The sequence below is a fragment of the Psittacula echo genome (assembly GCF_963264785.1).
Source record: "Psittacula echo genome assembly, chromosome: 7".
Taxonomy (NCBI): Eukaryota; Metazoa; Chordata; class Aves; order Psittaciformes; family Psittacidae; genus Psittacula; species Psittacula echo.
This window is the reverse complement of record NC_137740.1, coordinates 45,253,881-45,272,647: the sequence shown is the minus strand read 5'-3', so window position 1 is coordinate 45,272,647 and position 18,767 is coordinate 45,253,881. Positions and strand designations below refer to the sequence as shown.

At 37.7% G+C, this 18,767-nt stretch overlaps 1 protein-coding gene across 1 annotated transcript in view; it reads left to right on the top strand.

Annotated features, from left to right (window-relative positions):
* COL4A3 (collagen type IV alpha 3 chain) overlaps nt 1–16,229 on the top strand; it is a gene marked incomplete at both ends in the record, with an annotated part of 67,177 nt that extends 50,948 nt beyond the window's left edge. Inside the window, 17 exons of the mRNA XM_080623202.1 lie at nt 1,081–1,170; nt 1,550–1,689; nt 2,720–2,846; nt 3,103–3,183; nt 4,160–4,258; nt 5,215–5,265; nt 6,233–6,418; nt 7,111–7,241; nt 7,679–7,751; nt 9,014–9,085; nt 9,201–9,320; nt 10,812–10,910; nt 11,492–11,704; nt 12,361–12,538; nt 13,568–13,682; nt 15,641–15,813; nt 16,145–16,229. Coding sequence (XP_080479328.1) covers nt 1,081–1,170; nt 1,550–1,689; nt 2,720–2,846; nt 3,103–3,183; nt 4,160–4,258; nt 5,215–5,265; nt 6,233–6,418; nt 7,111–7,241; nt 7,679–7,751; nt 9,014–9,085; nt 9,201–9,320; nt 10,812–10,910; nt 11,492–11,704; nt 12,361–12,538; nt 13,568–13,682; nt 15,641–15,813; nt 16,145–16,229 — 2,033 coding nt within the window. The remainder of the gene's footprint in view (nt 1–1,080; nt 1,171–1,549; nt 1,690–2,719; nt 2,847–3,102; nt 3,184–4,159; nt 4,259–5,214; nt 5,266–6,232; nt 6,419–7,110; nt 7,242–7,678; nt 7,752–9,013; nt 9,086–9,200; nt 9,321–10,811; nt 10,911–11,491; nt 11,705–12,360; nt 12,539–13,567; nt 13,683–15,640; nt 15,814–16,144) is intronic.
* Between the last annotated feature and the right edge of the window lie 2,538 nt (nt 16,230–18,767).

Here is an 18,767-nt window from a genome sequence, read left to right as displayed (position 1 = left end):
AAGCCTGGATGTTTGGCTTATATTTTGAAAGTTACCAGAACATTGTTTTGAACATCACCAGATGTTCAGTGAAAGGCAGGTTTAAAAAGTACCTGCATAAATTTTAAAGCTACCTGAGTTATTTTACCAAGGTTTGCTCTTTTCCATAACCTCACACATAATGATACATGTTGATCCTTGAGAGACAATGCATCTGTTTTCTCAAATTAATGCTAATAAAGCATTTTTATTTCTCCGTATTCTGTATTTTTGATTCTTTGAGATAACTTCTTACTAGAAAACCGTATGACACTATAATACATAAAAATAGTGACAGGAATAATTTAAACTTGTAATCAAAATGGCTCTTTTCACAATGGCAATTATCCATGCTGTATGACATTACAGCATTACTGCTATACTCTGTCATTAATATCCTTTGTAGTGATTGCAATGTAGCCAGCACAGGAAAAATGCTCCACTAGTCCCTAACTTTTAATGGAACAATAAATAACACCTTACCTGCCTAAATATTCAGGCATGGCTAGTACCCTGGAGTTTATATATCTGGACATTCCAAGTGCAACTAGATCTTGTAGTCATTAAACTGAAAGCTAATTTAGCTAAATTAAGCTAAAGATAAGTGAGTGGGGGAAAAGGTGCCCAAGCCATATAACAGAAAGCTCATGAGTATACTAGTCATGAGAAGTGCATAATGAGTGATGTGATTAATAATATAATAATGTGATTGTGACATGCGCAGGAACCAGACCGAACTCAGGAGGACAATGAAAGGAGGGTCCACTGTGTAAATACAAATTCATGATCTTGATCAAAATTTGCAAAAGTATGTTTTTGTTGCTGCCCCTAAGTGCTGTGGTCACAAACCTTAATTTTAATGTTGATACATAAGATGCTTGTTATTTCCTTGACTTTCTGACGACGACAGTGATCATTTTATCCGTGTCAGGGGGTAAGAGGCTGAATGTTGATTTATGAAATATCACAAGGTGTGTAGTAGAGGATTCTGTATTCATGAAAGCTCTGCCAGCCAGCCACTGAAGCAAACGTGAAGATGCCACTTTTTTCTTCATCTTGCAGGTGTCAAAGGATTTATGGGTCTTCCAGGGATTACTGGAGAACCAGGATTCCCAGGTGCACCAGGAAACAAAGGAGACATGGGACTTCCAGGTCATTTTCTGTCAAGCCCTATTGCAAATTCATAGAGCTGTATAGAAGCATTTGCAAAGATCTGAGCAGTTGCTGTAAAAGCACTACATAAACTTGGGTTTATTCTTTGCAGTACCTATAATCTTCTTACTACCCCAGCATTTGCTTGACTTGCAGAGTGCACCTGTCCCTCTCTGTAAATGAAATATAACTACTTTAATGTATATATTATTACATGTAAGAACCTCTTTTAAATGTGTTTAGAAATAAAATCCCTGGCTATGTAAAATACTTTAATGAAGAATTAATATCAGAATATATAAGCAGTAGTTCACTAAACACAAGATGTAGTATGCAGTTATGATCCTTTTAAGAATGGTATCAGTATCTATTTTTCCAGGTTCAAAAGGACAGAAAGGATCTCCAGGCTTTCCAGGACCATCAGGAGACCCTGGTCCACCAGGCTGTGACGGCTTTACAGGTGACAAAGGAGATCCTGGGTACCCATCTGCTGGGCCTCCAGGAGAACCTGGTCCAAAGGTATAAAGGCAATGGAAACATTGTCATATTAGGCAATAAGCAGAGTCTTTGACTATAGAAACAGAACAACATGTAAGCAAGAGCTGCAGAACTTGCAGAAGTAGATGATTTGTTAGTGATAAGAAATATGAAAATTCTATTGTGTCATTACTTGTGAGAAATTTTTTGAGTTTGTTACATTTCATTTTTCTCTTGGTGCAAGAATTTCATATTTGCAAGGTGGTCCGTGTTTACAAATAACTTTGTTTATGTAAAAGCTGCTAATCCAGTACAAACAAGGACTTGCACTTAAACAGTCAGCAGTAGGAATACTTGTACATTAAAAAGCACAGAAAAACATAATCTTAGCACATACAAAAGTTTTGTAATCTAAAATTGTACTACTGAGTTTTGACAGACTAGTAATATCATTACTTAAGATGAATTGATTTTTTTTTACCAATATATATTGCTAAGAAAAAAACAGTATTTTTTAGGTCAATTTATCACAATTTTACTCCACATATTCTGGTTAACAACTAGGAGTTATTTTACATGGGAATTTATCTGAAGTACATTGCTGAGGTTGTAAACTATACTATAACTCCTGTAATCTGTCTAAATTAGCTGTTTATTTTCTGTATTAACTGGGTAGGACAATATTACTGTCATGAAAATCAGTAGGAATTAAGGAAAAATGCATTTCAGTATTTTGTATAGCTGCATATCATATAAGGAATGCATATTTGGATCAAAGAGGAGCTGTTAAAATAAAATGGAAGGGAAGTCTGTCTGCCAGTGAAAACATCTAAAGACTGAAGCTGGTTTGTACAGCTATGTTTGTCTAGCTATGTTTAAAAGATTGGTGGTATTATGACAAGACTTCATGTTAGTCTACTTTGATTTTTGTCTGAAAATCATAGTGAACTATGATTACACATAGTTAACCTGTAAAATTACATGTGATTTTTTCTATTGTTCAAATATGGAATCTAATGTATTTAATGTAATATGATTCTTTACCTGTTTGTGTGCAACTGCTATTTCTCAGGGAAACCCAGGCCCCCCAGGAGTTTTGGGCAGCAAAGGGGAAAAAGGATCCCAAGGTCATCCAGGACACAAAGGAATACCAGGACCACACGGGATCAGAGGGGAAACTGGAGGTGCAGGAATCCCAGGTATGCTTTCTTTTGACGGGGTGCTGAGATGTTAACATATCTTTAAAAGAATATAATTTGTCAGTAAACTACACAAGGTGCCTATGCGTTGGCATATTTATATACAACTGCTGTAAACTTTAACAGCTCCTTCATAGTCAGTGCAGCCATACTATCTTACATCAGCTATCTGAAGCAGAGATGATAGCAAAATTCTCAGACTGAATTTGGATCTAGTGATAATGCCTTTTTCTTCTCTCCCACACTCTTCCTACAGGAAAGCTTGGACCTCCTGGAAATACTGGTGTTAAAGGACGGCAGGGCCGCCCAGGCCAACAGGGCATTACAGGCCCTCCAGGTATGGTGTAGTGCATCTCTCCCAAATCACTGCTCCCTGGTTTTTTATTTTCTTTGGAATGAGGAAATTGATGTTCTTGTTCTTCTGAGCTTTTTAGAATTTAACTGATGCAGTTGCAGTCTCTGTTTATGTTAGTTCAAGGCTTTGTTTACCTTCTCTGGTTCCAGTGAAGGTCTCCAGCAGACTGTTTTCAATGCTACTATTGAGGCAACAGGTTTTAATTTTATTTCACTATTATAACCCCCACCTTCTTTCTTATTTTTTTTTTAATCTGGTGGTCTCAATTGTAAGAAAGGCTTGTTCTACCTCCTAAAAGAGAATGTTAAACTAAGATGTAGCTAGATGAGGAGGAGAACAAAATTAAATGGAAAGAGGGGACAGAGTTGTAGTTGCTTGTTAAAACAACAGAAAAGGCTAAACCATTCAAAATATACCTAAGTGGGAGTGTGTAAAATGCAACAGTTATGCAATGCAGATTTTAATAAAGTGAGTGCCAATCACTGTCTTCAAAAAGAGCATTGGATGATCTTACCTTTGGGGTAAGAATTACAATATTGTGGTTTTGTAGTGAACTTTTTTTTCGTGAACTTGCACTGACTTACGAACAGAGTTAGCAAAGATCAGAATCTACTCCCTGTTTTGAAAAACTTGAATTTGTAATAAAGCCAGGGAGAGAAACCACACTGCCTGTAGGGATTCCAGTCAGGGTGGGTTAAGTCAAAGGAAGAGTCCTAAAATGTCTTTGACAGACAAAGCTATTGCCTGTGAAAATAGCGGGGCTATTAAATCCATTTAAGTCTAGTGAGTTCAATAAAAATTATGTGCTACTTGTTACAAATGTTTTAATACCAACACAGTTATATCTATCTGAAGTAGCTGAACTAACTAAATCTAATAAAGGGGACTCATATCTTCTCCCTTTGAAATGCAAAATAATAGTACTGAAAATGATATTGTGGTCCATTGTAATTCACAGGTGCCATTGGAGAGCCTGGAGAAAATGGACCTGTTGGTGAAAGAGGTAATCAAGGTCAGGATGGTATGCCTGGTCCCCCAGGAGTAAAGGGAGAACCAGGTAACACCACTGAAATACTTTCATTCTGGTTTACAGTTGTTTTTTTCCCTAGTTAAACTGACAAGGATTAATTGAGAAGGATTAATACGGAGCTTCTGTGGAGCCAAAGATAAGTTTATAAGTAGAAGGGTTTTCACTTTCACATAATTCACAGGTTTTTTTCTATGAACTTGTTGTACCTGCTGTCAACAACCCAAATGCATATGTCACTGCTCTATTATGCAATTTGTCATAACATCACCTAATAATGTCTGCAAGAGCCAAAGGATTGCTGTTAACAGTACTTATACGTTTAATCTGAAGGAAAAGAACCAAAATCCTTTTAAAGGAGTCTCCTCTCTTACATGGAAATAAGATAAAGGCATCACAGTGTTTACTTACATGAATGGTGAAGGTTTCCATGACCTAGCCCTTGGATTGTAAACCCTTTCATTCCGTCATTTAAATGTCACTCCTGATGTCATCAATGTCTACAGATAGATTTAGTCCTCCACTAAATTCTGACAGAAAGTGTTTTCATATTTTACAGTGCTATTACTTCCATATTAGTATAAAAAGGGTACTGAGAAGGCAGGCATAGTACATAGTATGTGTGAAGTAATCACTGTTAATGTATTTTCTTTTTTAATATTTATATTTCTTCTATTTTTCTTAGTAACTAACTCAAATGCAGATTCTTCTTCTTTTTTTTCTCTGAAAATAGACAAAACTTATTATTGCAGAATGTACTTTAAATGTGATTGACTAAAGAGTTTCTACTGTGAAGAAAAACAAATTTAATTCGTATTTCTGTACAGAAGAAATGGAAATAATGATTTAAATTATATTTTACCTATAACTAAAATCTACATCTTGACGCAGTGAATTCTGAAGAAATGTGTAAAATATTAGATGACTATGATGTTTTCTAACAATTATTCAGGACTTTGAGCATAATGTGACCTAATATTTTATAGGAGCACCAGGGAGAGGAATCCCTGGCCTTCGAGGTATTCCTGGTCGTAGAGGTAAGTTATCTTTGCAGAAAGCAAAAGCTTAATTTTTACATACCAGAATCATCATCATCTTTAAGCTACCTCCTGCTTTTGGATGCTTGGAATGGCACTAAGAGTGTCAGAGAAAACCAAGAGTAATTCTGTGTTTCTGATCAATGATTTGGTGTTATACACTAAGTGCAGAAGTTCTTGCATGTAACGCTAAGACTATTATAAAAGGCAAATGAAGAAGTGAACTTCTATGGTTTTGTGAACGTGACACATTCTAGAGCTTTTGAAATCTTATTTTGAAATATAATTTGATTAACAGAGGATGTTCTAATGAAAACAGATGATGATGCTGAATATTAAGCATACTATAAGAAAGCTGCAGCAACTGCAATTTAAATTTGTTCATCTTGCTTTTTATATTGATGAAAGTTGAGGGGACTCTTCCCATTTTTTAGGTTTTGCATCTATTTCTAGTACGAGTAGAATTGCATTGATTTGCTTTACTTAAAAAAAATAAAATCTCTCTTCATATCCTCCATATATAGATTTTGCACTTGAAGATCAGCCTTACAAAAATATCCTTTTCAGGTAGTCTCTTATTTTGTGGTACTCATATTGATGCTTTTGATTGAAGTGTAGTTTAAAAGGATTTGCCAGTTCTGATGTTCAAAGAAGCATTTCTTCTACTTATACATCAAGAAATATTCCCTGCTGTGGTCTTTCTACCTTCCTCCCAAGTTTATTCCTTTGTATGAGCAATCTCTGAAGTGGAGGGGGTTTTTTATGAGAAAAAAGAGTGGTATGTACTACTACCTTGCTGTGAGTCCTGTCTTCTCACAACCATTTTGCCTTACAGTAGCAAGTTGGCTTTGAGGACTTCTCCATATTAAAACCAAAGGCTGAATTCCACCTTTGCGGTACAATAAATATTCTGTGTTGTCACACCATCTTGACAGCTCTCACTAAATATAATACTTACTCTTTGCAGGAATCAAAGGGGACATGGGACTGCCTGGTTTTCCTGGGCCACCAGGTATGAAAGGTCATGAGGGTGATCAAGGACCTGTTGGACCACCTGGCTTAGTGGGGTTACCTGGATTTCAAGGCTCAACAGGCATGGCAATTACTGGTCAAAAAGGGAATAGAGGTATTGCTGGTGCAGATGGAAGACCAGGTGTGTTGTTATAACTCCTTATTTATCTGAGATGATATACTGATAATTGAAAGCAGAATTCAGCCTGTCTAGAACTTAAGGTGGAAGGGGGTCTTTCCCCAAGAGAAATTCATAATTAAACATGTAGCTCCTTTACCAGTTAATGTAGTGTTACCATTGCAAACACCATGATGGTCTATGCAGTGTGATGTAAATTAAAGTAACACCAAGCTTTGCAGTCCACTCAATTTTCATTATTTTGCTTTCTGCCCATGTAGTCTGTAGGGCAGCTGAGATCCAACTATAAAGAAATGAGATAACATGAGTGTGTAGATATGGCACTTAGTGGTGGACTTGGCAGTGTTAGGTTTATGGCTGGACACAATGATCTTAAAGGTTTCTTCCAACCTAAATGATTCTGTGATTCAATGATTACAGGCATAACTACAACTGGAAGTTACTCAAAAAGCTGTACTGATATGGAGTACTGCAAGAACTCAGCTCTGATTTCAGATTAAATTAGCAGGCTGGGAAAAATGAGTGGCCTTTGGTTTGTTTTTTTTTTTATTTTAATGGGTATATTTCCTTGATAATCACTGAGGTGGTAAACATGAGTACCATTATAGAGTTGTTGAATGTTGTACTGCATTGTACGTAATGTATGTGAAATGATGTTGGCAGTAGTCTTTACTTACTCTGATGTTTCTGTACAGGTGCTCCTGGTTTTCCAGGGCCTCCTGGTCCTTCCACTCTCAGCATGAAAGGAAGCAAAGGAGTTAGAGGTGCATATGGCATACCAGGGCCAACAGGCCCAGCCGGTGACATTGGTCCTCCAGGTCCAAAAGTCAGTGAAAGGAATATTGCTTGTTTCTTACTCCATTGTTAATTTGTTCTTACCATGAAACTAACACACAGGGCAATCTAAAATAACACCAAACAAACAACAAACCAAAACAAACAAAAAAACCCTCCTCATCCTCCCCAAACCTCTTTGTGATAGAGGAAAGATATTAAAATGGATATGAAAAGTAGTTTTTATGGACTTAAGTGGACCAGAAAGAAATCATCATGAATTTCTGGCATGCTATTTCCCTAGCAATTCTGTATTGCAGAGTAATATTAACAATTAAATTATTATTTATAACCGGCTCACAAATGAAGCAGATAATTCTAGTTGGAGCATATTCTGTGAACATAATACTTTGAATATTCTGAACAAAATGTATTTCATAGCATGCAGATGCTGCTTCTTGTTTATTATCATTGTTATCTGATTGGCAGGGAATAGAAGGTCGATCGGGTTATCCTGGTGCTAGAGGGGCCCCAGGATTTCTTGGATTCCCAGGTGTAAAAGGTATATGCATATTCTCTACATACACTTCTGAGTCCTAAAAAGCAATCGTTTACATGTTGTGTTGTAATAGTATTTGTGTTACAGTACCTCATCCTAGAGTTTGTTGCATCAACAGCAGGGTATAGGTCAGCTATAAAAGAAAGTGTTCACTAAGAGAGCATTTTCTTTGTGTTAGATGCTATGGGTATATCCAAACTGATGTTAAGTGAGAAAGGGCTGAAACTTCAATAGCCTCCATTCCAGGCAAGTTCAAAACAAGTTTGCCCTAATAATGTATAAGGACTTTGGGACTGAGTCTGCTAATTAGAAATGCCATACCTCTGCTAGATGCTTTTGGCAACCTCCTAGCTATAGAACTCAAGAGCACTGGGTCCTCTGTTTGCCATGAGAATAGTCCCAATTACAATTTAATTTACCAGTTTATCAGGAAATGAACTGCTAAATGTATTGGCTTCATTAATTCTGTATTCCTGACAGTTGGATCAGTAGGTGGCTAAAAATCCTTTTAATTTAGACTTTTTTCCAGTGATTTAAATCTAATACAGGTCTGCATCACTCCAGTATTCTCATTTTTCAATTGCATGATTTACAGAGACAAAGAATTGTCATTACCTGCTTAACCTACTGGTTTGTGCTCCATGCTAATTATTGTGTATTTTAAATTTGTTCTAATTTGAGAAGTCACCATACAGACAGTAATTATGCTTTCTTAAGCAAAAAGTTCTAATTTCATATCATAGTCAAAATGCCTGACTTGATGACAGAAATACTGATCTGAAAAAATCTGAAAGTAACCTCATGTTTTGCACAATGAAAAGAAATGCTTACTAAGCTTCCAACACTTGCAAAACTATACGATCCTCCTAACAGCCATCAGCGTTAACTGACAGTAGGATTTAAAGGAAGTCGAACTGCACAGCATCACTGAAGGCAACACTTGACCTGCAAACTCAGTGACAAAAACACTTAAGATAAAAAGGACTTAGTCTGAAGTTGAGATTTTAAGCCAGGTTTGTGGAACCAGCCATTATATAAAGATAGACTAGGAAACATCTTATAAACTGAGTGCACTTGGACTATAAATTCTACAGTAATGACAGAGGTGTAGAAGTCCACTTCTGCATTTCAGATGAGTCTACAGGCTGTGTTACTCTTTGGGAAGTTTGAATGGATCATGCAGGACTCCTTAATAAGAGTCTGAAACTTCGACAGTGATTTTGACATCTTAAATCAACAAACATATCTTCAATCTTCTTTTTTAGGAGAAAAGGGTAATCGGGGACCCCCTGGACCACAAGGTGCAGAAGGGCCAAGGGGACCAAAGGGCCAGCATGGTAACCAACCATTCTCCTTCTAATACCAGCTGACTTAGGTTGATTTGTTTGTTTTGTAGATTATTTGCTTTCTTTTAATATAAAGCAAATCTCTCCATTATATTTTTGCTGCTAGGTCCACCTGGAGTCCCCGGGAAAATATTCTCCATCCCAGGAAGCAAGGGTCCTCCTGGACTGCCAGGAATACCAGGAACACTAGGTGACCAAGGAATTCAAGGGATTCCTGGACTTCCAGGTGGTTTATACTTTTATCTCTGTACACGTTTGTGCTGCTTAGTGGAACAGTTTGGGTTGGGGGGAAAAATGCTTCTGCATACGAAATAGATGCATCTTTAAAAATACCTCTCCATATTGAAAAATAGCTCTTGTATTTATAATTACACATTTTTATATATATTTGTATTTATAATCTGTCCATTCCATCTGCCCTCCAACCTCACAGTCAGTGAGTAAGTTTCTCCCTCAACATAAGCCTAAGCAAAATAATGGAATAAAAAGTAAACTTGGATCAAAACATTCACCATTTTAATACAACTAGAACCATGCTCAGGATGCCATTATGCACGGGAAATTACCATGCATAATAGAAGTACTCTAGATGAGCGACAAAGTTATAGTGTCCACCATACTCTGGGGATGGGAAGGGAAAGCAGAAGCTGGCTACTTCTCCACTGGCACTAGAAGTGAAGCCTGCCATGCATGTGAGGAATGGGAAAGCAAAGGGAAGGTAGGATGAGGGCGATATGCACTGGGTGCTTGGCCACCACAGCTTTCCACCACAGGAAGGGAGCTCCTCCAAGAAGCAGGCTTGCCAGAAGGCATGCCCCAATCCAGAATGACAGTTGCCTCCAGCATAACAAAGCAGGCACTACAGAAATGCTCTTTTATACTTGCCTTAAAATTGTTTTACAGAGAAGCTGCAATGTTTATAGAATCACAAACCATGGTCCATATAACATGAACCTATTGGAGTGAGTCCAGAGGAGGGCCACAAAGATAAGAGGGCTGGAGCACGTCTCCTATGAAGACAGGCTGAGGGAGTTGGGCTAGATCAGCCAGGAGAGGAGAAGGCTCTGGGGAGACTTTATAGCAGCTTTCCAGTACCTAAAGAAAGCTGGAGAGGGAATTTGCACAAGTTCAGTACAGGGACGGGACAACAGGTAATGGCTTTAAATTGAAAGAGGGTAAATTAAGATAGAAGTTCTTTACTGTGAGGGTGGTGAGGCACTGTAACAGGCTGTTCAGAGAAGCTGTGGATGCCCCATCCCTGGCAGTGTTCAAGGCCGGGTTGGATTTGGCTTTGTGCAACCTGGTCTAGTGGAATTGCCCATGGCAGAAGGAGTAGACCTGGGTGATCTTTAAGGTCTCTTCCAACTCTTAACCATTCTATCAGTCTATGATTCTACAATTATGGCCTGTTACTGTATTTTTTCAATATCTATATTGCATGACACATGCTAAAAGAAAAAGCTGTTTGCTTTGGTTTCTGAAAGCATTTCTTATGAGAATACTATTTTTCTGAAATACAGTCAATATTTCCTTGTAATCTTTCTGATAGAAAATATAGTGACAGTAATGCTACAGTCTCAAAACTTAGTAAATTCATGCTGGTTTTATTCTAACACAACTACATTTACATGAGGATTTTAACTTTATTCATTAACAGTTATTACAATCTATAATAACTAAGGCTATATGATTCCATTTTTTTCTTGATTACAATTAGGACCTAAAGGAGTGAAAGGTCTACCAGGAAGATTTGGTCATCCAGGTCAACCAGGACTGCTTGGTCCAAAAGGAGACAGGGGATTTCCAGGAGAAAGAGGTACAGGAAGGCAGACATCTATGTTTGACTGCTACTCCTGAATTTACAGATAAACTGTATTCCTGATTTCTGTAAATCCTTTCTCTTTTATGTATTGAGATTCTGTGACATTTACAGTCACTTTAGGGCCACAAGCACATGTAAGCACATTCTTAGCTTTTAATAGATGCATGTCCACAATTGGAATAGTAATTTAAAAAAATGTGCTTTAACTGTGCTCCTCTCTAACTAATCATATGTATTTATCCATCTGAAATCCCTAGGTATCAGTGTGCCTTTTAATGACATCAAAGTACAATTAAATATTTAGTCACCATAAAATATTTGTACAACTTTTTTTGGAAAAAATGGCCATGGTTCTTTAAAATACGTTGCTATTCGATGAAGCTATGCAATGTAAAGCTACCTGAACTAGGTCTGAAAGAGTTAATACATCTAGCAATAAATATGACCAATTTACAAGTTGTATCTTCTTACTGATAATTTTTTTGTTAGTTTTCAAGTAGTTCCACTAATTTAAATGAACTAAAAATTCAAATAAAATGATAATATTTGTAGTCTTATTTCTTTCCCCTTCACAGGACAGCCTGGACTGGTTGGCTTTCCAGGTCTACAGGGGTTACCTGGATCACCAGGTACTATCATTGCTGGTCCAACAAGAAGAGGTTTTATCTTTACCCGGCATAGTCAATCAACAAGGATTCCTTCATGCCCACATGGGACATCGCAGCTCTATGTTGGTTATTCACTGCTTTTTGTACAAGGAAATGAACGAGCACACGGACAAGATCTTGGTACTGTATTGGTAAAAAGTTTCAGATCATGTTCTTTAGAGTCCCATCATGCTAAGTTGTCATGCAACCAAACTCACAGTAAGTGTCCAAGATGAACACTGGTTTCAACCATCAGTCTCCAGAGTGGTCTGCTGCTCTGTGTCAATTCAGGGATCATGGCTTGAAAGACAACATTCTTTCCTGCACTCCTGTATTCCCTTTTTGGTATCCCTAGACATTTCTGAGGAGGAATTCAGTTACTTATGGACAGATGTCTAGTATAAACGTTCACTACATCTGCATGAGTCTGACAGTAATAACACAAGGTCTGAGAGAGAATCTTGCATTTTTGGAGACCAAATGGGATGCTTTAGGGTGTCAAAAATGGCACCAGAAGCTTTTGTTTAAGCAGCTGAATCCCTGTTACTGCATCAAGGACCAATACAATTCAAGAGTATATTATTATTTTAACATATTTTGTTCTTAGCCTTTATTTTTTATATATACCATGAAACATTTTGCTTTCAGATAATTCCACTATACAGACACTTCTCTCTTTATAGTTACCAACAGTTTTATTTCTCACTGTAGATTGTATACCATCACATGTGTCTTCTGTTCGCTGCACTAAATGTAATATCCTATCTGTCACAAAACACTCCTCTTTTGTGTTTCAGGAACAGCTGGTAGCTGCTTGCAGAGATTTACCACCATGCCATTCTTATTCTGTAACACCAATGATGTTTGCAGTTTTGCTTCTCGCAATGACTACTCATACTGGCTGTCAACTGCAACAGTAATGCCAGTAGACATGGCACCAATTTCTGGCAGGGCACTAGAGCCCCATATAAGCAGGTAAGAGTGGAAGAATTTTAGCTGTTCTGGCCTGGAACCACAAAGACATCATAAACTGTTCTGAACGGCAAATCTTAGGCAAGCCTGCCCATCTCAGCCAATACAAGCACTGTTTTTAACCACTTGATTTTTGATTACTCATCTGAATATGTCACACATTCAGTGATACTCTAAGAAAGATTAGATTAAAATAAAGCTAGGGTCCCCCACAGGGGTTAATCTGCATAGCTGACTTGAGGAGATGGCACACAATCCTACCGATTGGAGTGATTTTTGTTAAAAACTATTGTTGTAGTTGGAGGTAGACTAAAATGAGATAAAGACAGTTTCATTATTTATAATGCAGTACAAATCATGTTCTGCCTTCAATTATGTGCCATCTGCTTACTGTAATTGGTGAAGAGCATTGTAAATTGGGGCTGAAGGTGCTCTGCGATGAAATACGCTTGTGCAAATGTGGCTCTTTTTAGTTGCTTTAGAACAGCTGAGAAAGATGAAGAGCATCTCAAGAGGAAAAGCGATAAAAACATGAAAGACCAAGTGTACCAAAATCAAACATGGGAAGGCAAGCTTTGGACTCTGTCTTCTAGCCTGCCCTACCCAGTCGTTGCAATCTAGTAGTTTCTCTAGGAAATAAAGATTACTTTTTCTGATCTTAGAAAATAAAGGTACAGAACTTTGATCTAAACTGTAATAACCTATAGTAGTGAGCACAAGAAGAAGCTAAAATATAGCTTGTTACTTCGGTAAAGGCAAAATCAGGAAGCTCAAATGTTGTGAGACTAATTCCCATTTTATACCAATTTTGTCTGGTGTTAATAGTAGAGACTGTAAAGCAGTTGCAAAGCAAAGTATTTGGATTGCCTTCAATTTACTTATCTCTTCACTGAACAGGAAAACCTGTGTGAGTTGTAACATTTATACTAAGCCCCGCCATTAGGTAGCTACTATCCTAGAAGATACAATTTTTGTCTGCCTTCATGTTTTCCCTCATATCTACACTGAATGCGTGTGCCTTTCTTCTTGCAGGTGTGTTGTCTGTGAAGGAGCTGCAATGGTAATAGCAGTTCACAGCCAAACAACTGTAGTTCCTGCATGTCCAGAAGGCTGGGTATCTCTCTGGAAGGGTTTTTCTTTTGTTATGGTAAGGATAGAAAGACTTGAATTATTAATTTTACCTCGTCTTGCTTTCATTGGCATTTTCATCTTCTCACACCTCATTTTCTTAATAATTGTTTGGTTGGATTTTTTTTCCTTTGCCAAGTAGAGAGTAATTTTATTAGCTCTTATTCAGTGCCAGAAGCATATGAAAATCTATTCTGATCTGGCCTCAAAAATAGGTGGCAGGAGAAAAAGGGGAAAAGATGAAAAGAGAACCATAGGATTTTAGTCTAACAAAAGTAACTGCATGGTCTCATTTTTATGTGTCATGCTGAAATATAGGAAAGGGGTTAAGGAAGTGGAGTGGTTAAACTCGTCCTAAACACAAATACACAGAAATAACTGACAGGTTTTCATGCCAGGCCATTCTTTTATAAATCATATCTTGGGGCTGAACTCCACAGAAAGCTAAAATCAAAACAAATGCAGAATGCTGTTTTGAAAAACTACCTCAGCAATTCTGATGCCACAACAAGATACGAGTGAAGAAAGTTCATAATGTGACTGCAAACTGAGAACTCATTATGGGAATAAGGGTGTATCTATAGTAGGGGATGTAGCACTTCATCTTTGTTATCCATGCCTGCCAGCAAATGAGGGTAAAAGAGAGAATTAAACCCTCCTGCTTTCTGCTTTAAAGTCCTTTTAGGTCTAGTGTGAAAAGTGTTGTCTCTCCTGGGATTTGGCCCTCAGCAGTAATAACAGTAAACTTGGAAAAGAATGAGAGAATTTTTACAGCATCTGGTTAAAATAATTTGCTTCTTCCCAGCATCACCAAACCTAAATGGTATTTTCTAGCCAATTTTCTACTGTTGTAAATTATTTTACAGCTATTTGTACAAGCATTTACCAACATCAAAGACCAGCCCTGCAGAGAAGGGCTTGGGGGTGTTGGTCAATGAGAAACTTAATATGAGCCGGCAGTGTGCGCTCGCAGCCCAGAAAGCCAACTGTATCCTGGGCTGCATCAAGAGGAGTGTGACCAGCAGGTCGAAGGAGGTGTTCCTGCCCCTTTACTCTGCTCTTGTGAGACCTCACTTGGAGTATTGTGTGCAGTTCTGGTGTCCTCAACATAAAAAGGACATGGAACTGTTGGAACAAGTCCAGAGGAGGGTCATGAGGATGATCAGGGGACTGGAGCACCTCCCGTATGAAGACAGGCTGAGAAAGTTGGGGCTGTTCAGCCTGGAGAAGAGAAGGCTGCGTGGAGACCTTCCAGTATCTGAAGGGGGCCTATAAGGATGCTGGAAAGGGACTCTTCATTAGGGACTGTAGTGACAGGACAAGGGTAACGGGTTAAAACTTAAATAGGGGAAGTTTAGATTGGATATAAGAAGAAATTCTTTACTGTTAGGGTGGTGGGGCACTGAAATGGGTTGCCCAGGGAAGTTGTGAATGCTCTATCCCTGACGGTGTTCAAGACCAGGTTGGATGAGGCCTTGGGTGACATGGTTTAGTGTGAGGTGTCCCTGCCCATGGCAGGAGGGTTGGAACTAGATGATCTTAAGGTCCTTTCCAACCTTAACTATTCTATGATTCTGTGATTAAAGAAGGAAAACGCCTTATTTGCTTTTTGTTTTTGGAGAAGTAATCAATGCAACCAAAAAGGTGAACACACTCAAAACAGGGCATCTGGCTTACTTTAGTCCCCAAGTCCTCAAGCCAGATACTTTCTAGTCTTTGTACTGGTTAGGGTCATGCCTTTTCATGGAGCAGAAAAAGCTCTTTGCAGGCACTTAGGAAATGCCATAATTGCTTGAATCTTCATAAAGCTTCTGTGCTTCATTATAAGTTTGATAAAATTAATCTGTGTTCATTTTGGTTTGTCCAAGATATACCACAGAACATACGGTATGTTTTAGAAAGAGAGATATTTTTTTACCTGCGTTTTACTAAAAGCTGACAGACCAGTTCTCATAAAAAATGTGTTGGTGGTTACAGTACACAAGTGCCGGCTCAGAAGCTTCTGGCCAAGCATTGGCATCTCCTGGATCTTGTCTGGAAGAATTTAGAGCCATTCCATTCATAGAGTGCCATGGCAGGGGGACGTGCAACTACTACACAAATTCCTACAGTTTCTGGCTGGCATCGTTAAATCCAAGAAGAATGTTCAGGTAAACTGTATTTCCCTGCATACATACGCATCGCATCCATGCTGCAAGTGCCCAAGGAGACAATAACTGCCTGCACAACATGTGGGGGCTCCCCTACTAATTTCCCTCAGTTTAGACATCCCTCTTTGTCAGGTTCCGAGTCATTCTGAAACACAAAGATGCCTTAAGTGAAACAAAGGATTTCAGTGTTGTTGTCAAGAATTCTCTATCCCACGTTTCATCATCTTTCCTTGTTTGGTTTTTTGTTTGTTGGTGTTTTGGTGTTTGGTTGCTTTTTGGTTGTTTGCTTGTTTGTTTTTTGTTAAGTAAATGTTTGTTTTCTTTCATTTAGGAAACCTCTGCCACAGACTTTGAAAGCGGGAGAACTAGAAAATATCATCAGCCGATGTCAGGTCTGCATGAAGAGAGCAGTATAAACAGTGGCCACTCTTGACTGAACATGAAACTCTGCTTTTATTACAAAGAATTGCCTAACTCAGAAGAGCTATAATTTATTATAGTCCAACTGCACCTGGAAAGAAATTATAAATTTCCAGTGCAGCACTGTATTGAGGTAGGGCAACACAGACTTTTGGACTTTTGTCTTTGGCAAACGACAAAGCACTTTGATGGAGAAAGCTTGTAATGGCAGTCTGCAGGGGCTTCTGCGGAATTATTGTCATTTCTAAGCTGCATCTTCATGATAAAACTGTGGCATCACCAAATCTTTAATGAAAGATGTTAATGTTGCCTTGTGTCATGTGCTTTTCAAACCACAGGACAAACTAAATGCTCTAATATTGACTTACGTATGTTCAGTGTTCGAAGTGGGTATAATTTAAGATTAAAATCTGGCACTTATGAGAGATAGGGTTCAATAGGAAATACTTTCAGTGCACTTTTAAAAATATAATGATTCATTTGGGTTGTTTTGGTTTGGTTTCTTGTCTAATAAACAACTATCTCCCCATTTACCTCACCCTTCCTCTGACTGTCAAACAGGAATACAGTCTTTTTTTGTATCACTGGAATAATAATGGTTCTTGACTAGCCAGAAAGGCAGCTACACCACACACTAGGCAGACAGTACAGTGGTGACAGGCACTAGCTGTGCTCTCCACAGTGACCGTGGCTAAGGGCTGACTAATTGAAAGTGTTGGCAAGTTTGCATTGGATTCCATGGCTTTTGGCACAGATCATGAAATCTTTTAAATTCTTCAGAAGTTGACACTATTTGGCCTCTGTTATGCTCACATGCTTTTGTCTCTACTGAAGAACAACTGTTTACCATGTCATAATTTGAGATTTTGATGGAAGTAAAAATTACTGTTTGGCTCAAGGGCACCCATGGCATTATCAGGTTATCACACATCCATCAGGATGTGATTTCTTTCTATATTATTTTATAGATAACAAAAAAAGTAATATTCACATTTTATAATAGTCCTACTTAAATATTTATCACAAATTATATTCTATATTGAAATATTTATCACAAATTTCTGTAAATGGACCCATTCATTCCATTCAGTTAAATGCATGCATCCAAAATTTAAAAAGACTGATATTTAAATTGTACCATCTAAGCACTGACATATACTAGAGAATCCAGCTGTAAATGAACACAAATACTTGAAAAGCACTTTCATTTACCCATATAACTTATATAAAGTTGTAGCTATGAGTTTATTTTTTGTTTTGGGGTTTTTTTTTAATATTTATAACATTGCACTTGCAAGGCTATTTAAAATTGTAATGTTAACATTTAAGATGTTGATATTTTTTAATACTTGCACAATCTATGAGAATTCCAGTATTTCGTGTTATAGAGGAAGCCTAATTCATCTGAATATTTCTGTAAATGCATCATTTTAAAGATAGGGTCTAGCAATGCATTTGAAATAACCAAGTTTTCTCATTTAGATGTTTTTTAAGCCAGTGAAATTTTATATTGTTTCTGTTTAAATACTTGCATTGTGATTGTCTGACTGTTCAATTTTCAGTGTTAACCGAACTAAGAAAAGGTTCCGTCTGTGTTTCATGCCAGTATCTTCAAATGGTGAAGATATCATTTACATGAACTGAATGGATGTTGTAAAATTATTGTTCGCTTGAACAGTTTGCAAGGTATAATTGTGAATTTGCAGGTTTTTATGAAGACTCTGTATGCAAATGCACTACTGATAAGAAGGTATTAATGTCAAGCTCATATTTAGTCTTCTGTTTAGACCAGTTTGGACTTGAGGGTGTTTTCTTTATAACAGTCACATACTAGATTTTTCCATGAAGCTTGCTTTAAATACTCGAAGATAAAATCACACTTGTTGCTTGTTGGGTTTTTTGTGGTTTTATTGTGGGGGTTTGTTTTCTTTTCCATTAAGGCCATCACAGTCACCCAAAGACATTGTATGTGATACACAATTGATGACTGTGGAGACGCTCAAGTAAAATGTAAAACTTGCTAGTAAAAAGCAGAATGTAAGTACCTGAGGTTGAAGTCTGCTGGAAATGGTCAGTAGGGGATAATGTGTAAGGAGAAGGGAATAGATTGTGGTTTTCAAGTCCAAAGGTAAGTTACAAAGAGTTCTGTCTCAGTTAACAGCACGTAGCTGGAAGTTATGCCTCCTTCCCAGTTTTGGATTCTGCTGCTTATTTTTTGTGTGGCCTTCAACAAGTTACTAAAGATTTTCATAAATAGCTTTAGATTTTGAGTGCTCAACCAGCCTTCCTTTGAAAAGCATGGAATGCAACTGCAGAGACACATCTGTTCATCAAGCCTAGCATAATAAAAACTGGACACTGAAAATCAAAGAGAAACTTGAAAAAAGTTGATCTTCTCTGAAAATGCAGATCACTTTACTACTGCTAATGATTGTTGTGAGGATTAGTTAACTCATGTCTGTAAATGCTCCCAGAGCCTCAACTGGTAAATGCTGATGAGGTGCAAGGTGTTAATATATTGTACTGAGAAAATG